This window comes from Cyrtonyx montezumae, unplaced genomic scaffold (assembly GCF_038088225.1).
Source record: "Cyrtonyx montezumae isolate F1298 unplaced genomic scaffold, pur_monq_1.0 scaffold_23, whole genome shotgun sequence".
In the NCBI taxonomy this organism is placed as follows: domain Eukaryota; kingdom Metazoa; phylum Chordata; class Aves; order Galliformes; family Odontophoridae; genus Cyrtonyx; species Cyrtonyx montezumae.
This window is the reverse complement of record NW_027071970.1, coordinates 1,583,926-1,607,139: the sequence shown is the minus strand read 5'-3', so window position 1 is coordinate 1,607,139 and position 23,214 is coordinate 1,583,926. Positions and strand designations below refer to the sequence as shown.

Genomic DNA, 23,214 nt, shown 5'->3' with positions numbered 1-23,214 from the left:
AAACTTTAAGGTTAAGATTGCTCATCTCCACGACCCTAACCTTTCTCCTGTCCTCTCCCCTGCTTCTGCCCTTGCTTCCATTCACAGCACCGGGTATGGGCACGGATAACAACTTCAGCATCTCTCTACGAAGGCAGATTTGATTGAAGCGCTCCTTTCCGAGTCCTACATAGATTAAACAGCATTTTAAACATTTAACCTAATGCTTTCACTTTGGGTACACCTCCCCCTCCACCTCAGAGCTCAGCAGATCTGCACTGCTTGCCCTCCTTCGTGGCGTGCTCATTAGTGCTGCTCCAGAAAATAATCAATGCAATATTGTCCTTAATGCACTGACTGCATCACATTGGGCTTTATAATTCGCAGGGTCAGAGGAGAAGGAGAGAGCTGCTATTAATTAATGACAACTCCCACTTGCACTTCTGTGACTGTAAATACCTCATATCACCTCTGTGGGGGAGAAGCCTGGATAAAAAAATGGTCAGCGTGTATTTGGGATGGACCTGTTCATTTCCTTTAGGACAGTGCATCAGGGCTGCGCTCAGTGATCCCCAGAGGTCTCTTCCAACCCCAACAATTCTGTGTTTGTGTGATTTGAGCTTACTTGTGGCTAAATCCTCCAGGTCTTCATTCAGACAGAGCAAACGCCCTGGGAACTTTGCCTTGATCAAAAAGTGGTAATTTGGCTAATAAAAGCCAGCAGCAGCTTTCTGTCAACTGCAGGATACCGACCTCAGCTCGTACTTCCAGCTCCTTCAGCACTGCACATTTTGTGCTTTTGGTACGAGCTGTTACTTTCCTACCAGTGCCTGTGTTTAAATACCAATCTGGCTTTGCTCGTTGCTGCCGAGAGCATATAGAGAGCAGAGAAGCACAGGTACTGTAAGAGGTGTGGCAAACAGAGACAGAACCACTCACAGTGGGGACAACAGCACTTCAAGCCCAAGTCTGCTAAGGGCATTACTGGTGGATGGGGAAGGGAGCACCCACAGAAAATCCAGGGGGCAAGAAGTGCCCGTTCTCCCTTTCCCCAAGCGAAGCACTGTAAGAAGTGGGGAGCCTACTCAAGCTAGTGGTGCCCAGAGGAGCAGAGCTACCTGGCGTGCATCTCCCAGAGCTTGGTGCCCATCCGCTGGTCCCACACGCACACCAAGCCGTCTTCCCCCCCGCTGACGATCTTCCAGTCGTCCATCTGCACTGCACACACCCCCAGCCGGTGCGCGTACAGGGAGCACAGCGCTTCGCTCCGGCGGAGGTCGAACACTCTGACCCTAAAGGAAAGCAAAGCAGGAACTGAGATGGTCTCAGCTGAGGCCCTGCAGGTCATCACAGCACGCACACATTCTAGGATGTGAAAATATGTCCAGGTCAGCAACACGGATGGTTCTGATGCAGACCTGAGCCACACAGGATCCCACTGTCCCTAGGCATGCCACAGGGGATAGAATTAAAGAGCTCATTCCTCAAGCTGTAAGAAACACTGTGAGGAATAAAGGACCACACACTCAGCACACCCCTGACATGTCCCCTGGTGCCCATCCCACGTCCACTAAGGCCTCGGAAAGGATAAACTATTCTTATGAAGACTGGAAGCAATTCAAGAGAAAAATCAAGGGGATCACAGGTTTCTATGCTAGGGTTATCACTGAGTACAGCAATGCCAACACAACACTATCCACAAGCACCAGCAACCAGCACCTCTTCTCAAAAGGTTTATATATACATATTGAAGCAGCCTCTATATTGCAGCCTTGGGCAGCTTTCAGGTACACCTGATTCTCACAAATTATTCAGTGAACAGTTTGAAGAGAGGCTGTGTTTAATGAAGACCTCAAGTCGTGCAACAGGTCTACAAGAACAGTCAAAGCTAGTGGTGTTTTTACATCTAGCACAGACCTCTAAGGAGGATGTTTTCTGAACCTTACATGTCAAGATTAAGATACAGCAGAAGAGATAAAATGCAGTGAGTGAAAACAGAAGTGAGGGGAAATAGTGATCTCAGCTGAAAAGAAGCCAGAGAAAGTTCCTCCCAGCTGAAGACTATCAAGAACGAAACCATCAGGTATGCATTAATCCCCAAAAAGGCCAAAACACACTTGTTCCAACACATTAGCTGTATTCTGCTCCGTACTCCTGCCATGATCTTAATGGTGTTGCAAGTCTTTGCTTTTCCTTTCTCAAATGGAGGTTGCATCATAGGATTTTACAAATAACACGTTTCAGCAAGTGAAATAAAAGGCCCCAGACGGTCCAAAAATCCAGCAGAGCAACATCCACCTGACATGCAGAAAAACACGCTGGAACAGAGCGAGGAGCACACTTTGTGCGGCACTCACCCCTAGGAAAATCTCCCCCCAAACAGTTGCTGATGGTAGAAAAACCTTCTTGCTTTCTCCAGCTCCAGCAGAGAGAACCTTTGGCTACACATGAGAGCTGTGCTTTGGGTGAGGATGGGGTATTTTGGAAGTGCTCGCACTAGGCACACTCCCTGTCTTGCTGCACGTGTTCTGTATGACAATCAAAGCTTCTTCTGTTTGTAAGCACAGTTGGAAACCAAGATGTGTCCTGGTTATTTCATTAGCAAGGGCCCAGGTTTCAGGCAGGTGTCCATTCTGGCACACCCTTGGAAGAATTAGAGGCACATGAGTTGCTTAGATGTGCTTATACAGAAAAAAAAGAAAAAGAGAGAGAGCATTTCACAAATCTAATGTGATGCTCTAATGTGCTCTAATGCAGACCTGGCACTGCCCTCCATCTCCTGCCTCAACAGCTGGGCTCAGTGGGAGCACACCGGACTCATCCCAGCTCAAGGCAGCTGTAAGGAAGGTGCTCCTCTGAAAGGCTGTGACTCTCCTGTTCCACTGCTTGAGCAGCAGTTGCCTTTGGGAGAAGATGGAATACATGTTTTGAGCCACACTTTTCAGCAGTAGCAAACTTGCCATGCTTGCTTTCTCATGCTACTCACTGCCTCATATACCAACAAGAAAAAAGCTGCAGTGCATTAGCCAACAGTCCGTGTTGTTAGATCTTGCACTGGTGTGAAGCATAGCTGTCACCAAATAATTCAGCAGTGCTTCAGGAGAAACATTTTGTAACTGCTGCATTTAATTCCAGCAAGACACTTTCCCAGAGGCTCGCTCAGCAGCAGGGCTGGGAGGTCCCAGCCCCAGCCCACCTGTGGGCACCCAACACGTATCAGCACCTTTCACACAGCACCCCATGAGGAACTGACCTTTGAGATACACGTGGTTCTGTCTCCTGGATGCCAAACTTATTTGCTGAGCTATTGATTCCTCGTGTCTTGTTGGTTTAGTGATGGCCAACCCCTGAACTCAGCCGTGCTTGAGCTAAATACAGCTGAAAAGCTTTCTTCAGGGGAAAGGGCAAGACATTTACTCTGGTATGAAGGGAGTACATTCTAATCTCACTTAGGGGCTATTAACTTTATCTGCTCTCTCATCACTGTGGGAAAGATTAAAATTGCAGGTAGTTTTACCAGGGTGCTTTGGAAAATCAATTATCTGCTTTTAGAGAGGGAAAGAAAAAAAAAAAAAAGCTACGTCCCAAGGATTCAATTACACATGTCAAACTTCAGATATTTCCTTTATCCCCTTTGCTGAAGAAGTGTGAGATTTGCTTCCACTGCCTATTCACCAGGAAGGGAAAAAAAATAAAAAAAAAAGATGCTGTTTGACAAAATAATCATTTTTGCAAGCTGCTGTGCTGGCGGGACGGCGGCCTGGGATTTGGCACAGGGAAGCACCCGCCTCACAAGCTGATACCACCGCCACACCACCACCTGCAGCCTGGTGCCCGGCGAGGAAAGGAGGAGGGAAGGAACCAGGAGCCATTAGAGGCTGGCTCCTCGCCATCCCACATCTCCTTTGGTGCACTGGATCAGACCCTGCACGTAACTAGCCAAGAAAAGAAAACCTAAAAATTGGACTCAAAGGGTCTTTTTAAGCACTTTAATCCTTTCGCGCTGACTGTTCCCAGCGCGCCCGTTCCTGGCACCAGATATTGTGCAGGGAAAATCCTACTCCCCAAGCCAAGGAGTTAAAGAGAAAGCTGCTAATCAGCTAAATAGAAGTTGGAATCTGTTCACATGAAAGTCTCTCTTTTTTTTTTTTGTCACCTGAGGGACATCACAGTGTTCTGAAATACACTCTTGACATCATTTGGCAGACGGACCCATCTCATCCTACATGATTCATCCCTTAGGTTATTTTTTTAATATCAGAAAGTGAGCTTTTAAATGCCAAACTAATTTTGCGGGTGGTGGTGGGGAAGTGGAAGATATTCCAAGTGGTCTCGCTGGGCTGTACACCAACTGCGTCCACCAAATGGCTTAAAAAGAAAGTCTTCCCGTGGAGCTTTCTGAAACAAAGCAAACTGGCAGTCATGTCCAACTATTACCTAATATTTTGTTCCTGAAGTTCACGCTGGCTGCGTTTGAGACATTAGAGGAGGGACAAATTCTAGCAGGTCCAGATGTAGTACAGCAGGACAGGAAGCAAGCTAATTGGAAAAGGGTTACAGCTCTAGGTACCTACCTTCTGTCTTTATTGCCTGTAACGAGCATGTTTGGAGGACTGTCCTGGAGGTTGATGCATGTAAAGTCACCCATGGAGTTGCCTAGCTTCTTTAGACACTGACTCGTTTCCAGGTTGTAAAGAAGAACCTGGCAGAAACAGAACAAACACTGGCTAGATGCAGCGTGAGCACCACTACCTTTTGCTGCAGCAGGAAGCAGAGCCGAGTCACCGCCGCCAGAGATGCTCTGCAGGACTCGTTTCTCACTGTTCTAACGCAGCCAGCACACGGGCTGTCCCTGTCAAGAAGGACAAAAACGCACATTCACACACAAAAAACCAAAAAACAAAAACCAGAAAAGGAACGTTTCGCAAGGAACCCACCACACAGCTGGGGTGCAGGGCTCTTGGCAACCCATGTAAGGCAGGTAGAGGTGTCAGGCAGTTCAAAAAGCCATGCCGATTTTCTCCAGGTCAATTTTTCAAGGTTTATGAGGGTAAAGAAATTACATGACTTGCTTTTCAACTTGCATATGTGAAAGAATAGCAAAAGGAAACGGAGTCAGCACTTGGAAGGTTTCGACAGATGGACTGTGCAGAAGGATTCCATCAAATGGAGCAAAAACTAAAGAGCAGAAGTGCACTGACTCAGCGCTGACAGGCCCTGCCTTCGTGCAGACTAAGAGAAATACTGCATCTGAAATGGCAGCTCAGATGGGAAAGGAGCAACAACAGCTCTGACTTTAGGCAACACCCAGGATGACACCGCCGAGGACTGGAGGGAGGTACGAGTCGTTTCCCTTCTGCTCACCCTCCTCTCTGTCACACAGCTATCAGTTTAATTATGTTTGCTATCTCTCCCGTGGGGCCAGATGAGATTTATCTGTTTGGGCCCTTCTGTGAAAGGGGGGAAGTATTTTTAGATACAGCAAAACACAGTGGGCAAAGTCAGGTGAAGCGTAGTGAAGCTCTTGGTTTTACACTGACCTCAGAAAAATTACAGCATTTCATGGTGACGCTCCTTCAATTAATTCATTAAATAAAAATAATAATCTACGATCGTGAGAAGAGAAGCAGTATGTAAAATACCAGAAAAACAACCAAACCCTCATGGTTTCCATGGCAATACCAGCATGGCTATGTCAGTGTCATGTGAACATTCTCAACTTGTACTTTTCTGATTACATCCTCACACAGTTTCAGAAATATTACACTGTCAGTGCATATTATTCCAACGTTCACCAGAGCAGTGACGTGATGCTGTCTGCCCTTTCAACTCCCTCGCTGTGCAATTTAAGATGCATCTGAAAGACTGAATTAAGAGAGCAGGAGATCATTTTGTGATGGATGCCTCCAAACCTCCAGGAATACTGCAGAGAAGGGCAGAGACATTGCAGGTTTCCTCCTGACCCCATTTCTTCGAGCTAAAAGAAATGCAGAATTTTATCCACATATATTATCAAGTTCCCTATTAGAAAAAATACACTCATATCCAACGCATTCCATTACTATATTTATGATCTCCTAACCAGTTAACTTTCTCATCTGCCTACAGTATAGTGCTGTACAAACTGCTTGCCACAAATACAATTTCTAGCATGTTGCTTTTTCATCTCAAAGACTGAAACAAGAAACAAAAACCAAAGCAATTTTACCTTGTCTCTGTAAAGAAAGAGACTCTGCCTTTGCAGGGAGACCTGGGACACAAAAGTTGCTAAAAATAATGTCAACTTCTATTCCAGTGAAGTAGCTGCTAGAAACTGAAAGTGTTTGTCATCAAGGTAAAAAACAACATGCACAGAACAGCTTCCAGCACCTCCCTACACAACATTAGGGTGAATGACGTTCTGGCAAAGGCACTCTGCAAAATTCTCAGTGCAAAGGAAATTAATATCTCTGCCTCGCAATCAGATTTCAATTTGGAAGGTTTTGTTGAAAATATATGAAGTCAACACACCGCTGTACAAGTGACAGATGACAGGATCAACAGCAACACGCTGCTCCCAAAGCATGCCTCGCAAGCAGCCCTTGCCAGCTCTGCCTTAGAGCTCTGGAGTGGAGAGGGCCAAACACTGCTTTCTCCAAAGTCCCCTGGGAATACTACTTAACATGAACATCCATAACCTATTAATTTACCTAAACAACCAGCTCTTCCTTCTATCCTATCAACACACGATACACACTTGAACAGCAATGACCGTGAAAGACCATAAAGAAGAATTGCTTGCACTCAGCATTTGAAGTTTTGCTGTTTAAAATCTGAGCAAATTTTCCATGCTTTCTGCTTGCAGTGCCAGACTTAGACCTGTGATACTCTCTTATGTTCAGCCCCAAATGAAAAATGATTCGTTTCTCCTCGTGTATCATGCTGCTGCCCATCACTTCCAAAATGTTTGCACCTGTAAGCATCACGTCTCAGATCCATGACAGTGGTATAAAGGCTTTTGTCTCCTGCTTCCTCGATGCCCACTCCTCTCCTCTCGCATCAGCCTCCAGTCTCTGAAAGGCTGTTACTCGTAAATGTTTATAATGCAGATGTGCACTTCTAGCCAATTAGCCCTACCACTTGGTAAGAAGGTGCTTTGTGATTTTCACCCACCTTTCGATTGAACTTCTGTCTTGAGTAATTTTATGGTCTGCAAATGAATTTCAAAACTGTGCTTTGACAAACGGGTAGGTAAAGAAACAAAAGGAGCAGAAAATGCATTCTGAAGTCTGAATGACTTCTTGAATGCAGACGTTTAAAAGCATACTGATGACAATTCTGAAGATGCTAGAACACCTCTGACGAGCTCTTCTTCTGTATCCCAAGGCAACGAGGATTTTCTTCACAAAGGCCAAGGAGAAAGAATGAAATACCTGGTCAATAGGGACTTGAAATAAGGGCCTGTATGCTAAAGGGCAGATAAAGCATAAGATCTTCAGGAGGTTTATAATCCTATAATGCACACTGCAAAGGGATTACCCTTTCAAAGACATTTATAATCCTATAATGGCCACCCAAGACCAGTGACCTAATAGTCACAGACCTGAAGGTAAGCGAACCAAGAGCACTTGGGTGTGAAATGAAGTACCCTGGGATGGCACACTAATGAGCATCCCTACCCCCAGGGGACTTCTGGGGCACAAGGGAGGAAAAGCATTAAATACTCTGTGCAGATGTATCAGGATCTAATGCACAAAATAAAAAGCGTTACCTACTAACATTGTTCAAATGAAAAAGTCTAGGTTATTGGATGAGAGCCAAGCAATCTCCCAGAATGCTTAATAATTCAACAAGCCAGAAATAGCTAGAGTACCTTTACCATTATGTTTAGTTAAAGACCACAGAGATTAGAAAACACATTATCCATCTCAGAGGCGATTCTTTCCATGTTACAAGTCCCTTAACGACCTTTACCATCTCTCCCTCTCTCTCTCTCTCTTTTAATAAGGCTGAGCAAATGGGACTTCATTTTATCCGATTGCCACAGACTGGTGGTATTAATTATTCATGCTCATACTCTCTTTTGTTAAGGCAGTGCATTAGACTAATTTCCCTCCTTACCATCCAAGTTGGGCAACTCAACCCACGGCCACCGTCCTCAGATGGATGGACTGAGCAACTGGCAAACTGGTGGGCAGAGGAAGAAAGGAAAGCTTGCTGCACTCCAGGAACTGCACGTTGGTGGGTATGGGGAGCTCTCTTTAAATGCTGTCCAAGAACTGAAGAAAGAAGGCTACGTTAATTCACAAAGAAGTCCCTGCAGCCAGGATAGCGAAGCTGTGAGCTTCGTTACATCTTGCAGCTAAGTGAGGTCAAGCATAGTCTGTGCACTCTGCTTGAGATACTTCCAAGAAAAACCAAGGAACTGAAGGAAATGCTGTTGATGGAACTCTTCCATGCATGTCCAATACCCCAGCAGGTGTTTCAGGATCCTGTGTTGTTGGAGATGTCTCTTTTGGATGGAACATTAAAACAACAAATCCCCGAGCACTTGTTATCAAAGAGCCTGTGGTAATTTCAGCAAGAGTAGGGGTGTTCAGCCCACTGTCCTGGCTGCAGGCCAGCACAATGCTGCTTTGTGCAACCGTGTGCTTCCCCTGCAACCACGCTCTGCTTCTTGTCCCGAGCCACCGCAGCTCCGGGCTGGTGAAAGTGCTGCCTCTCAGAATGGGGAGGGGGAACAACTCTTTATATATAGCATATTTCATTCTCATTTTGATTAAGTATTTGATAGGAAAAGGCACGCTGTACAACTGTGATCTCAGAGCTTACATCCTTGCCCTTACTGCGTAACACAGGGTGCCCTCAAGAACTGCTGTCTCAGTAAGTGAGATCTGACTTCTGTTCAGGTTAAAAACTCTATTTGGAGAGACTATGTACAGAAGGGACAGGGCTATTCCATATGCACCTGTGAAAAAAGCCATCAAATTAAGAACAGCACATGGTACACACGGCTGCAAGTTGGAATTTTATTCCTACAGGGATGCAGAAAAAATATTTTCAAAGTTCACCAGCCTCAGTGGCACAGTTTCCTTCTGCAAACGTATTGCATTGCCTACTGTAAATATGGCACGTAACACTGCAACAGCAACAACAAAATCTGCCTGCTAACAAATGCAAGGTCAGCACATTGGTACTTGTACACAGAGATAAGTGCGCTGGCTCCATAAATTAAGATGAGCTAAGATTTAAAAGGAGCAGATGAGGGAGACAGACAGACAATCAGAGAGAAAGAAAAAGAGTAAATCATACACAAAACAGCCAGTAAGAAAAAAAAATTAAAAAAGCAGTTAATATACATGAATAATGGATGTCTGATTTAAAAGCAGTTTACTCCAATATGATGTAATTTTTGACAATCAGCCAGAGAGACTATTTTGCAAGTTCTTGCCAGATATAAGTCATTGTGTGAAGCTGGTAACAACAATTCTCTGAGCATGTGGAAAATTGACTTTCATGCCATCCTAAAGGTGACTTTCTGCTGGCAAGCAGGAACTCTTATTTCACGTGCACTTAGCTGCACCAAACAGCCTTCAGCCTTCAAGACCTGCACAGAGAATTAGCAAAATAAGTCTGCAGCAAAGCCAGCAGCCCAGCTGCCAGCCAAACACGCTGCCTGCTCCTCCAACAGCCGCAGCTGCCACCCAAGTTAGCTACAAAGATAAAGGCAAGCACAGGACACTTGTAAGTTTTCCTTTGACTAGAGTCACAAGTAAGGCTGCGTGCTGGTGGCAAGAGGCAGAGCCAAGCACTGCCCAGGCAGTGGACGAGCCCCAGGAAGGCAGCTCTGCCAATGCACCTGCAACCCCTGCTGCTGCTCCAGCACTGGACACGTCCCGGGCACAGACTGCCAGCTCCAGCACCGTGCCAGACCCGATGGGTTTGTGGTGCTGACAGATGTCTGCGAGGAGCTGCGGTGAGAGTACCGCGTTCATTTAACTCGTGGCTGAAGACTGATCTAAGAGTTCAGGTACCCAGAGATGGAAGCTGAGTCACCACCCCCCAAGACACAAGCCCCAGCCTGGAAACACTCCTTCTCGAAGCCAAGGAGAGGGCAGGTGAAGGGAAGGAGATGCAGTTCTTCAAAATGGAATGAATGGCCTTGGTTTCACAGATTAGCACCTGGAATAAACATGGCACATCCCAGCAGCTCTGTTTCCAGAAGCAGAGACAATCACCACCAAAGCAGCTGTGCCAATTCTGAGGTATTCACATTAACGTGTGAATAGGAAAAAAAGAAAACAAAGAAGTGGGATGTCATTAACATCATCCAGGAGAAAAGAGCTTCATTTGTCAAGATGCAAAATGATTCTTAGTCATTTGGAAGCATAAAAAAACCAAGATGGTTTATTGCTACTTTTCAGGGAGACAGAGGTTAAGTGATATGTCCTGCAAAATTTAGGCAAAGAAAACTCCTGCTCTCCCTGCCTGGTGGCACATCCTTTGTGTCCTGTTCAGTCCTCAGCAAGCTGTGTGACAATGAGAGTTTGGAAAGATCAGTGCACTGAAAATGAAAGCACTTGCAAGGTTTGTGGTGATTAAGAAAACTGAAAAGCACTCCAAGAAAAATGAAATCTCTGGAAGTGGAGACGTGATGACACCAGAAGGGACCACAGAAGATTCCGGTGCGTGAAGAAGAGGAATTCCGTTAAAAGAGGGTAAAGAGGTAAAGGTTTACATGGAACATCTGTGACCTAATAGCATCACCCAAGGAAATCTAAACTACAAGATTCAATTGAAAGGATTTTTTCACGATTTCTGATTTCTATTGTTCTTATTCATTTAATCCCAGTTCTGATAAACTGATGTTTGCAGGCAGCTGAAGAAACGTTAAATACAGGTGCACAAAGAGGCAGTGCTCCCAAGGCTGATGAGAAGAGGCAGGTGATGCTGAGCAGCATCCATCAGCACGAGCCAATCATCAGCTCAGAACAGATGAAAACATGACAGCAGAACAAACAGCTCCCAGGGCACCTGCTTTCAGCACACCTCGCCTTCTGCTTGTGACACGGGGGAACTGAAGCTGCACTGCCCTCATCCATCCGTTCCGAAATAACAGTTAAGGCTGTGCAAAAATAAAATCTATTTGCAAACTACAACTTCATTTGCTGGAATGAAAACAAACACCAAACACCACCTACCAAGAGGATAGAAGGTAATTAACAAGAACTGCTGAAAACATGAAATTATTTCAACTAAGCTTTAAATGCGGGAGAAAGTTGGGTGTCTTGTGGCTGTTTCTTTTTTTGTGGGGGGGGTGGGGGTGGTGTTTTGTTCTCCATCAGGAGAAGAAAGCACCTATAGACTTCACTGAACTAACTCACAGGTAGGACAGAGCTCATGAGAGCTTGTCATGGGAGCCCAGACTTACCTGACAGCAGTTCCATGCAGGGAAGCTTACTGATATACAAAGTATGAGAAAAGCTGCAGTCGGATCCTCCATCAGCAAGATAAATGCACCAGAAATCTGATCACAGAGTTAACCCTGACTGCCTGGTTCAGAGGTTGCTACCCTGGCACGAACAGCACCAACACTACCTCTAGTTTAAAACTGCGGATCCCTGCGGAGTTAGAAAACAGTTTTGCATACAGTGTGCAAAAATCACAGGTGAATGCCAGAGCTCTCCCAGCAGCACGACACGGGGTGACACACTGTCTATGCAACACCAGCCTGCAGCACACTGCCTGCTCTGCACCCATAAGCCAAGGGGGGAACAGAGGTCTCAGTGTTTGAACTTGATACTCAAGGAAATAGCTAAATATCCTATCAGCTTAATGTAAAAGGAGCACTCAGACTAACTTCCTTCAAAGTGCACCATCCTCGGGCTGTCAGATGCTTACTAAGGTGGGAGTTAACTTTCTCCCACAGACAAAGTGCTTCTATTCTTCCCTCCTCCTGCATGGATATGTCATCTAACAAGAGGCAAGTCTGTGCTGTGGATTTGATGTTTTTCTCCTTTCCAACATAAAAGTGCCTACAAAATATATGCCTCAGATCTCTGCTCTGCTGTCAGATCTGGTTAAAATTAGACAATGATTAAAAAAAAAGAGGGGCAGAGATGGTTTCCCTGCCTGCACTGCCTTCAGAAAGCAGGTTACCACTCAGTAATGTTAGGCTCATGCACCGACACTCAACAAGAAAAAAAAACCCTTGCAAAAAACAAAGAAAATCCAAACAGAGAGATAACAGCTTTTCTACCACAGCAACACAGCCAGCAGCAAATGGGGTTGGAATTCTCCACGAGCAGGTTTTGGAGATCAAAAGCTCTCCTCAAGACAGACTGTCAACTCATGACCGGCGTAATCAACCAATGCAAAGTCCCTTCACGTCTGTGCGAGGTGAGCAATTATCATCAGAGACATTAGTAATTAATTTCCGGTGTGATGTCAGCTGCTGCAGCAATGCCAAGCACGTGTCCTTGTCCAGCATGGCCCGGCTGTCTGGGCAGCAGCAGCCCCATCTCCTGATTAGGATGCGGGCTGATGTGCTGCTGAATGCAAGCTGCCACCACGCGTTGCAGAGCTAAAGGAGGAGACATGTCCTGAGCAGTGCTCCGGGGCTAAGGAGACTTCTCTGCTCCTCTACGAGGCACAAAGATGATCACCAATGTAATGCAACCAAATGGGGCAATTTTATCTTCTAGCCTCCCACCTCTGTGGGGAAAAAGAATGGATTAGGACAGCAAAGGACTAAGAATGACAGCGCAGCCTCACAGCACCTCTCAGCCCTAGAGGTGCTTATGCTGGCCTCCGCAGTTCCCCTGGGAACATGGAAATTAGATGCAGGTGGATAGATTTATTCCTAACACAGAGGTAGTCCTAAATAAAGCCTTCCTGTTCTAGTTGCTTGCCAAAGAAAACACTGCATTTGTACAGATCATGGTCCTGGTTGCTCACCTCCACCTGCCCCAAGCACTCTCCTTGCACACTGCTGATGGTTAGTTGCATGCCAGCATACAACCACAAACAAAACGGATTTAAGCAATGGGCAAGTTAGGCAAGATGCAGGAAAGGGAGAGAAACACTTCTCAAGGCAACTCAAGTGTCTGCAGCCTGCTCCCTGTCCTGGAGAGGTGCTCCATGGTGGAGGGGCTGCATCCAGCAGCAGGCTTCCGAGCCCGAGAGAAGTACACTTCTGTTACCTTCTGGGGTGTAAGAACCCAAGAACAGTCTATCCTGAAAGGAGAGAGGCTTGAGAATTGCTGCATTAAAGCAGTGCCTCAGCCATGAGTTTTCAGCAGTAACCAAATCAGCAAGGTTTTCACCTACCTTAGTGCTGCCAAGATGTGCTGATGGAAGCAGCTGACTGTGTCACAAAGGCTTCAAACCTACGATTATCATGTAGCTTCCTCTAATGCAGCAGTGACACCACTCTTAGCAGTTTAGAAGTAACTTAGCTCAAACACCCAAGTGTACACACTGAAAAAAGCTTCCTCCCAGAACTGCACATGAGCACATGCATGGCTTGGTACACTGCTCAGGATGTCCTCACCACAGAGGCTGGAGAGTGTATGTGTATTTTTGTTTCTTTGTTTGGGGAGGTTGTTTATTGGGGTTGTTTCCTTTTTTTTCTTTTCCTTCTGGTTTTGGATTGTTTTCTTTTTGGTTTTGTTTTTTTGAGACTAGTTCCCCCTAGAGGACCACTGGTGCAGCATACAGCTGGGACTGAGAAGCAGAGAAAGCAGAGCATTTACACAGTCAGCTGAACAATAACCCGTTCAGCTTACAAAAAGCTTTAAATACCTGGTTGGGCTCGTTCAGTATCCAGCCAAAGCCTCTGACCCCAAAGGCTGCTTCATGAGCAGAGACATCAAGACAAGTGACAGGCTGACCGTAGACAGAATGGAGAATTTTGCCAGGGTCTTCTCCTTTCAGGACATAGACAACATCTTCTGCAGCTGCTACAGCCACCGGATTGTCCAAAACCTCTGGGACCAGATGAAGGAAGTTGACCTAAAAAGAGCAGGCTCTATTTTTATTGCAGACAAAAATTGTTTTAAATCACCACTGCAATATGTTAAACTGAACAAGCTATGGATGTACAGGTTACCTGTCATCTTGAATCATCCAAGTTACAAATGCATTTCAGATGAATTCTGAGAACTAATTTTATTTCAGAATATTTGCAAGTTTAGCTCCTATGATGGAATGTAGCTAACAGAACAGATCCAACTACAAGGGAGAGGGTGTTGTTTTAACACTGTTACTAGGAAAATTCTTCAAACGTTTGGGGATTTTGTCTATTTTTAGGTACTGTAGGATTGACAGATTTGAAAGAGGGGATGAATCAGGAATGGTTTAAATCGACTTCATACCCATTAGCTGCGCAGTTAGCTTCTTGCAAAAGAAAAGCTGCAAGACTTGATTAATTCTTACATCCTTCCTTCCCCATTTTAAAAAATGTTGACTCTCTGAGCCATAATAAAACTTCAGCGAATGGGATCGCTTTTGGTTTTTAATTAAAACAGCCACAAAAGTTCAGTGACAGAAGGTGCAACCTAAAGAAGCTGCACAACTAGTTACAGCTTCACAAGTGATACTATTAGCTCGTTTGCAATATCCTGCTCAGAATTAATCAGATAGCGTTGATCTGGAATGAGACCTTGAGTTTTAGCTCCAACTCTATGCGAGAAAACTGATTTACAAGATGAGCCAACTTAGTTTAATATTGAAAAAAAAAATTGAAAACAGCCAACCTCCTGCACCATATGGACTTCTGTTCATTTTCACTTGTAGCTTAAGCCAGCATTGCACCCTTGCTCTTCAGTAATGAAAGGTTCATCTATTAACCTGCGACAAAATCACGGCCTGATAACGCCAATTACACTGTTACTTAGCTCACACAACGCCCCTGTAAGACTTTTATAAGATCCCTCTTAACCACACCAAACTAACGAGTAGATTAGAAGCTCCTGGAATGAAGCTGGGCAGTCTGGAGACTCACCAATTTCTGGATTTCAAATGTTCCTGTAGTTTGCCAGAATCCTCTGTCATCGGGGCTCTCTACTTTGACCTCAAAGCCAGATGCTGTTGCTACTGTCGCACCCTCAGAACTGAGAGCTAGAGCCTGTATCCTCTGGTTATGCTGGTAGCAATGGACGGGCTCGCGCCCTGTCATCAGGCTCCAAACACTCACGGTGCCTGCAGGCAAACAACAAAACAAACACGTGAGAATTTAAGAAAACCTTGTGAGAATGTCTAAAGATGTAAGTCTATAAATGTTCTGACGAAGGCGGTACATCTGCATGTATACATAGACAGAAAAGAGACTCTAGAGCAGAAGAGCAGAACTTCAGCACGGAGGTTCAGAGGAAACTTTCCAAAATGTGTACGGGCACCTGAGCACGTGCTGCTCTCTGCAATTCCCACCATTTAGCTTTCAGGTAACACTGATATCTGCCTTGAGGAAAACCGCTTGACTTATCTGCATCCACATTTGGACAAGACTGGACCCAAACCTCTGGTGGTTGGACTGGATGATCTTTGAGGTTTTTTTCCAACCTTAATGATTCTGCGGTCCTATAATTCCTAAATTATTCTCCTTATAGTAACACAAAGATGGTGAGGAAGAACCCACATTCAAAATTAAGTCACTGTGCCGCACACAGACCTAAAACCTGTAGCTCTGCACACACAGACACTAACACCATTCCTAACTGTCAGTTTGCAACCAGCAGCAAAACTCCTAACAATGATGCTCTGGAAAACAGAAGAAGAGTTCAGAAAGCCAAAGAACACAAACCTCAAAGAATACAGCAAGGCAAGAGAGAAAGCATTTGCACCGCAATTGCAGATCTTCCCTGCACAGATCACCAATACTTTATTTAAAACCATGGTACAGTAAGGCAGTAATCTGAATAAGAGCAACCTGAAGCAATTAGGAGCATATTACAGAACAGAAGGGCCAGATAGAATTGGAGACTCCCGGGCCACCTCTGCACTGAATTAACAGAGAAGCAATCTTCAGACACGACAAGAGGACCGGGGCGGGAGAAGCCTTCTTCGTACTCGAGTATGGCCATTAATGATGAAATGATTAATGATAGCTCTTCCTTCAAAAGGAGACATAAAAGCTCTGACAGACAGCTGCAGACGGGCACCAATGCCAGTTTGCAAACAATCCTCCCGTGTCCCAGAGGAGGTGAAGCAAGAGTGTGGTAATGAAACTGCACAGAGCGAAATGGTATCTAAATGAGTTTAAATTGATTTATGTTTGCTTTTGTAAAGATTATTTGGTATCTGGAAAGTGCTACCAATGTGAAATAATGCAGATAATCCTTAAGATCCCCATCTAATGGCACTCCCACTGAATATTTATATTCCTCGCCATGGGAACGAGCACCATAATGGGGACCATTTTTGTTTTATTAGGGATGCATATTTAAATTAATCTGCTATTTGCCTAAACAATTAGCTGCCTCTGTTTGTGCACACAAAGCCAAAACTGCAATTAGGCTTCCATCAAAGAGATAAGTCCCGACTCAAACTGTCCCGATGGAGTCGTAAGGGCTGCGAGCAGAACTTCCCAAAATTACTCCTTAGCATAATGGTAATTATGTTAATTGCTTGAAAGGTAAATAACCGCTGAATGGGTTCTGAACAACACAGCACCCTCCTGCAGCACGTGCACTGAGTGTGAGTTAACAAGTGCCCCAGGCTGAGGGCTGCGAGCTCCAGGCCATGGGGAGAGCAGGGGCTGAGTGCAGGCTGAGCTCCAGGAACGGAGACAATGCTCCCCAAAGCAGGCAGGTCACTGCCACCGCCTCTCAAATGAGAGCACAGCGGACCCGGACCGTGCAGTAATACAATCTGTTCAAGGCAGGTATGCAGCTTTTCACCAAATGTTCAATTGTAATCTCTGTCTGCAACACCTGAAAGTTTTTCCAGTACGGTGTTTGCAGCAGCTGATGCACAATATGGTGTGAAAATATCCTCAGTGCTACCAAAAACCAACTGACTTGTGAGGTTGCAAGTCAACACAAGGAGTGAAAAGAATTCAAATGGAATGCCAAGAGAAATGCCACTTCATTTCACTGGGATGAGCAACTACTTCCAAGCAAAAGGACTGCTTGTCCTGCTTTCCCCTCCCTTCCTCCTAAGCAGTGTTCTGCTCTGCACAGGATCACGGCTGGGCCTGGGCTGGAGGGGACCTGAAGGACCATCTACAGCCTCTGTTACTTGCTTCCAGGCTGGAACTTCAGACACGGGGAGCACCTTAGTGAAAGCACACTGCTGTCCAAGCAAATGCTCTCACCTGTGCACAACAACAGGAAAATACACGTACATCCACACACGCAATTATTTTATTGTTTTCACACTGGAAAAGCAAACGCTTCACTTATTTATCAGCGGATAAAATTATTACTAGTTCTAGAAGTGCTACTTGCAGCATTCCCTATTCTTTTCATCGCAGAAAAGGCAAAATGTATTTATTAGTGCATAAGTCTTTGCAACAGTTCATCTTGTTTGTGTAATAGCACAAAAATATCACCATTACAGTTAAAGATATCGGTATGGCAACGTAGAAAAAATTAGGTGTAAGATTTACCAGTGCAGATGAGATCACTGCTTTACACAGTCTATCTTCCTGTCTCCAGCACTGACTAGTACTTCATTTCTAAAGCAGAAATCTTTGCTAAGGTGAAGTTAAGGCTGCAAGCACGTGTGTTTTCTTTTTTCTTTTTGTTTTTTGAATACTGTAATATTTAAAGTGCTAGAAAGCCATTAAATCAAAGCTATACGTAATACTTTCACAGCAGGCTGAAATCTGCACGGCAACTGTGTTTATTCCAAAGGAACTCCAACAATAACTCCTGAAATCTGGACTTCACAGAGCTTGCTTACATTCTGTCTTGGCTCGGGGAACGAGTTAAGTGCAAGAGGCTGCTGAAAACGGTGCACTGCAGAAGCTTGATGTTACTGGTCTTCCTATCTGTCACTTCACCGCAGGGTGTACAAACGATGTAGGTCTGTAACTCACCCACTACACTGCTATTGAAAGGCCCAGTTACTGCAGTGCACTCTATGTGGCAGGATACTTAGGTGAAACATGTAACTATGGGTCTATCGTACCTCACGAAGTGCTCTGCTGACAGAACTGCAGTCAATTTCAGCAAACATCAGCGAGCACTGCACACACTCCTGCTTTGTCAAAGGAGGACTGGGGCTGCTTCCCAGTAATAGTGGCAGCCTCCAGTACAGTTCTTCACACCTGGGAGAACAAGGATGTCCTGCAAAAGCAGCGGTTCTGTTTTCATAAGGGTTTCTCCTCCGTATGAAACCAACACTTTTGCCACAAAACAAAGTGTCTCTTTGCTGTATGTTAGTCTCATCCTTGTAATGGAAAAGGCTGCATGACCACTGAGGTACAAGGCCTTAGGCCGCACCCGTGACCCTTACAGCACCTTGAGCTCCTACAGCTGATGGCAGCAGGGCTAAATGTCATGCCCACAGCTGCCCCGAGGCTCTGCACACCAGGTCCTGCACTCAGCTCCTCGTTCAACAGCGATGTCACGGTGAGATAGTGCTGTGAGCAGCTGCTGGCAGCCTTGGAAAAGGCAGAGCAAGATATGTGTGCCCTACCTGCAAAACCACAACACAGCAGCAAATACAGAACTATGTGTATGCTAGAGCAGGGGCCCTGAACACATCTGTGGCTTTCACACACGTTCCCAGCACAGCTGCAGGGGAAGGCCAGGAGCTGTGTGATGACTGCAGGACATGGCAGGACGGCGGCCTATCACAATTTAAGCTAATACAAAGCTAAACTAAACAACTGTTTTTCACTTCTGAAAACAGTTCCTACATCTGTTTTTTTCCTCTGAGCTTTAGTTCCTTGTCATTTTCAGGTACAGATAAGTATGTCTGTCCTTCACTTCCTCCACTCCCAGCTTGCTGACTTGGGAGGCAGACATCCCTGGCCTAGAGGTGAAATCACACACCACGGAACCAAACCCAGGGGTATGAATCCACAGACACCTGTACACATTTCTAATGAATAAATGTAAATGTATATGTACAGCTAGATGCTATGAACAAACAACAACCAAAAAAACTAAAAAAAAAACAAAAAACAACCCAACCACAAACAGCCCTCAAACCCAAAAAACTTTCCTATTTTGAGGCAGCCTGTCTCCTGCTGTAGCTTTTTCCCAGCACTCCCTGGTGCCTGGGGGAAGATTCCCCACCACATCACTCCATGTCTGTCTCTGCAAGCAGGGCACAGAAGGGACAATGCCTGCAAGCAGCACTAAGGGCATCAGAATGGACAAGACAGCAGGTTCCCTGTCCCAGAAAGCACTGCCCAAAATTCCCCTCCTGAAGGCTGCCAAGAAGTGAGCTGACTTCAATCCTTGCAGAAAGCTCCCTCCTCTGCTCCAAGGTGCTGGAGTGCAACTTGGGAAGTGCCACCAACTCCCCCCACAGATCTTAAAGCACTGCCATGAACAGGAGCAGTGCTGCATCACCCCATCGTGCCTACATGAGTATGAAGTACTGCATTTAACACCAAGAAACCCACCACCTGACTGCTTCTCTTGTTGCAGCACATTGTTTTTGAGTCAAACTACGAGACTCTGGAGGGTGGAGGGCTGATGGCTAAAGTAGACCGCTGCTTCCCAAAAGCCGTGGCTCGCAGCCAAAGGCAGGCAAGCATGGAGCAGATGGAGTCCTGGCAAGGCCCCGACTGTCCCTGCATTAGCAGCATCTGCTCATTACCCAGAACCCTCGCCTGCTTTATCTAATGCTCCAGGAAAAGCATTTTGATTTGATTCATTTCAGTTCGGTAACGTGCAACACAATTAGTGGTAAAATCAAACTGGAGGGCTGCCAGTGCTGACAATAGGAAACAAGGCAGAAGAAATATGAGGCCAGTGGGTTGGAATTCAAAAATCACAACTGTGGATCGAGTTGCCAAGTCCCATTGCCCCAGGTGTACACGCAGTGCCCCCACTGAGCACTGGCATGAGCGGAAGGAACTTCATTTTCTCCCCATACATTTTTCCCTCATTTCCCTCTCCTTGCAGCTTGTTCCACAGAGGCTGACACTGTTGGAAACATTCACTGTAAGCCACAATTCAATTTTTCTTTAGTTCCATCACGGAGATGCAATTCACTTTGGATGCAGGCATCCCAGGAAGACAACCTTTCCTTGCTGTACCTCATATGCCTTGGGAAGTGCTTGCTCCTGCTGAAGCGCAGAGCAGTGCTGCGAGGCAGGCACGGCGTGAGCAGGATCTGCCTGTTAGCTCTTCCCTGTGATCAGATGCCAAGGACATCGCTGCGTGAGCTCTGTTGAACTGGGAGAAACTGATGTTATCTGCACAAGTCTGCTAGCCAGGGGAAGTCTAGACTCTTTGCCTGACAGCACTACCTCCAACACTAGCAGATGGTTTCTCTCTGTTAGTCAAACTTACAAACAAAGAGAAAAGGGAGCTGGAAGAGTACAACAAAGAACAATCAAACACATTATCTTCAAAGTCATCCCAACCCCCTCCCCCCCCCCTTCCAAGTTTAAAATAATTCTCTCCATCAAACTGTAAATATGTGCTTTCAGATTCGAGTTGGTAAACATTTCTAAAAACAGTATTTATAATTCCCTGTTCACATAGAAACTAATCTATTCTGACCAGGGTTCTCAAATCAGAGTAACTGCCATATCACAGAGCCCATTAAAATTTCTACCCAAAAGAATACGATGCTGAGCTTTATGCAAACTAGTGCAGTCACAGCACACACAGGGCCAACAAAGAGGAATATGACAGGAAAAAAACCTGGGAAGATTATTAGATAAGTCAGTGGGAGACTAGAAAGCAAACAAAAGAACCTCTGCTACATTCACTGTTTGGCACACTGGACAAAAAAGTCAACAGTTAAAACCACCACTGTTATAAATTCCTATGACTCGAGTAAATAACATTCACGCTTTGTAATACCAGACTCACTGTTGTCATAAAACGTTGCCTATCAATAATTCTTAGCCACAGAAAATGGAGATAGTACAACCCAGACTAGAAAAACCACTAAAAGTGCTGATCACCTTAAACACTTACTTTCAGACACAAAGCATATAATTTATTTATAAAATAAAAGGATTAGTGATTTTGTTTGGATTACCCACCTCCGGCTTTGCTTCCACATGCAATATGCCAGGATCAGTGATAATACATATACAACACTCCTTAACTTAAAAAGAAACAAACAAAAAAGCCCTCTTTATTCACACTCAAGGAGAAGTTTAAGTACCAAATCACACAAGCTGCCAGGAGCTCAGTTCTGCCTGGGCTGTTCATCTTAGGACCCCAATTGTCAAGCACTGTTCGAACTTGGGTTTTTTAATTGCTGTTCCCATGTCCAGCAGATGCAGAGCTGGTCTCTGGCTCTTGACAGCCATTATATTTAAGTACATTTAAAATAATGTATGTAACCAGGATTTTACTAGTTTCATTAAATATTAGGTCACAGTTTTTATTTCTCTGTATCAAAGTATGCAGCTCAATAATGCAAACCAATACTTCAGCTACGATGATGTTCCCTGTGTAGCATATGGACATACAAGAGAGGACACAGCCTAATCAGACATGCAGGTTTACCACTATTCCCATAACAAAGCCTAACTCCCTAAGGGAGTTTTGGACAGAGGAGAATGGCAGTGGAAGAATATTTAATATTTTTTATAGCAAAACAAGTTATTTGCTTAAGATAGTTTGGCTGGACTTCAGCCTGGCACTCAAGCTTTGTGTAGCAGTTCCAGTAGGAATTAAACATCAGTTTTAATGGGTGCTATGTTCCAATGCCTCCTAATGCATTTAGGGTTATTGGCCAACTTTCTCACATAAAAGCAAGTGTGTGCGTGTGTGTATATACAGGATTACGGGCACACAAAAAGCTGAGCACAGCTGCTTCATTTTTATAAAGCTTTTTTTTTTTTTCCTCCCCTAAATAGGGAGGAGAGTTGTGGTTACTTACCGTCCTCGTAAGCTGCTACAGCCAGAGAGCTGTTTATCCTCACAAAGGAGACACGTGGCTGAGGTCCAGCATCACCAGGACCATGCACTGGTTCCAGGATGGGGGCTGTGTAGTCCCAGGTGCGTGTGTCCCACAACCTCACTTCCCCCGATGTGTATCTGGAAAAGAAAGCTTTTATTCATTCCAAAAACATCCAAACAGAGGTAGCAGCAAGGGAACAGAGGAAGAACAAGAAGAATCTGAAAACTCAATACCATTTACTGCTCATAAACGGGTCCTCCTCATGTCTATAATCCCACCAACTTTGTTTATTTTATTCCCATTCATTGAATGTAGCATCAGCTCTACTAACACAGGCAAGCTGGGGCTCTGGGGACAGCACTGAGCTACCATGGGTTACCAGCTATCAGTGCAAGCTCTACAGATGAAATGCAAGGGAAGCAGGGCTCCAGGAAAAAGAAGTTAATCAGTAACGAGTGTAAATTACATCATGGCAAAACTTCAGCCTGTTTCCTTCTGGTCTTTAAAAACATACAGTTGTGGTCGTGCCAGAGAAAGGCCGTTTAATCAGAGTATTTATGTACATACATACAAGCATTCACACGCATCCATCCCTCCAACCTGCCGCTCTTTAGAGAAATAAGCCTCCTAATGCCTCATCAACACATCAGTGTTGCCTACATCTCTGAAGACTAATTAATTTATTCACAGGATTAAGTGCTGTCTTTAGAATTAGAGCAGCACTTCCTTCTTCGCAGAAGACTCTCCCACAGTGGTAATGCTTCGGTAACACCAGACACACTACAATTTGCTAAGGAGAAAATAAAAAATAGAAATCAGCTCCAATGATGCTGAATGCACCTAACGCAAGGAAGGCTGAAACACAGCAACGCAAAAACTGTTTTGTACCTCTGCTGCACCACAGTGTACTATTAATTGAGAAAAAAAAATCGCTCCAGCATCTTGCAGGCAAGATAGAGAGGAAACTCCCCATATGACAGAGCAAAAATATGGTCAGTTTGGAGCACATTGTTAACATACAAGGTGAAGGAAGGTGCTTAACAAAGGTTCAGATGATGCTGGACATGTCACCCAGTGCCATATAAAGGGGCTGCAGGTACTCTGGAGCAGATTACTTCCAACACCTCTGGGTAAAAACGCACCACTTTATACAACAAATCAGAGTGTCTGAGGAAGTGACAGAGATGTACATTAATTCTCCATACTGAA

General features: G+C 45.0%; 1 protein-coding gene across 3 annotated transcripts in view; it reads right to left on the bottom strand.

The window, feature by feature from the left end:
- Window positions 1-23,214, bottom strand: part of FBXW8 (F-box and WD repeat domain containing 8) — a 46,403-nt gene that overhangs the window by 1,161 nt on the left and 22,028 nt on the right. For 2 of the 3 annotated variants that reach the window (XM_065738755.1, XM_065738756.1), the window contains exons 5-9: window positions 21,985-22,142; window positions 14,963-15,159; window positions 13,762-13,971; window positions 4,554-4,681; window positions 1,098-1,271 (exon numbers count right to left, since the gene is read on the bottom strand). In XM_065738755.1, coding sequence (XP_065594827.1) covers window positions 1,098-1,271; window positions 4,554-4,681; window positions 13,762-13,971; window positions 14,963-15,159; window positions 21,985-22,142 — 867 coding nt within the window. The remainder of the gene's footprint in view (window positions 1-1,097; window positions 1,272-4,553; window positions 4,682-13,761; window positions 13,972-14,962; window positions 15,160-21,984; window positions 22,143-23,214) is intronic. The other variant, XR_010622372.1, reaches the window with a different exon arrangement.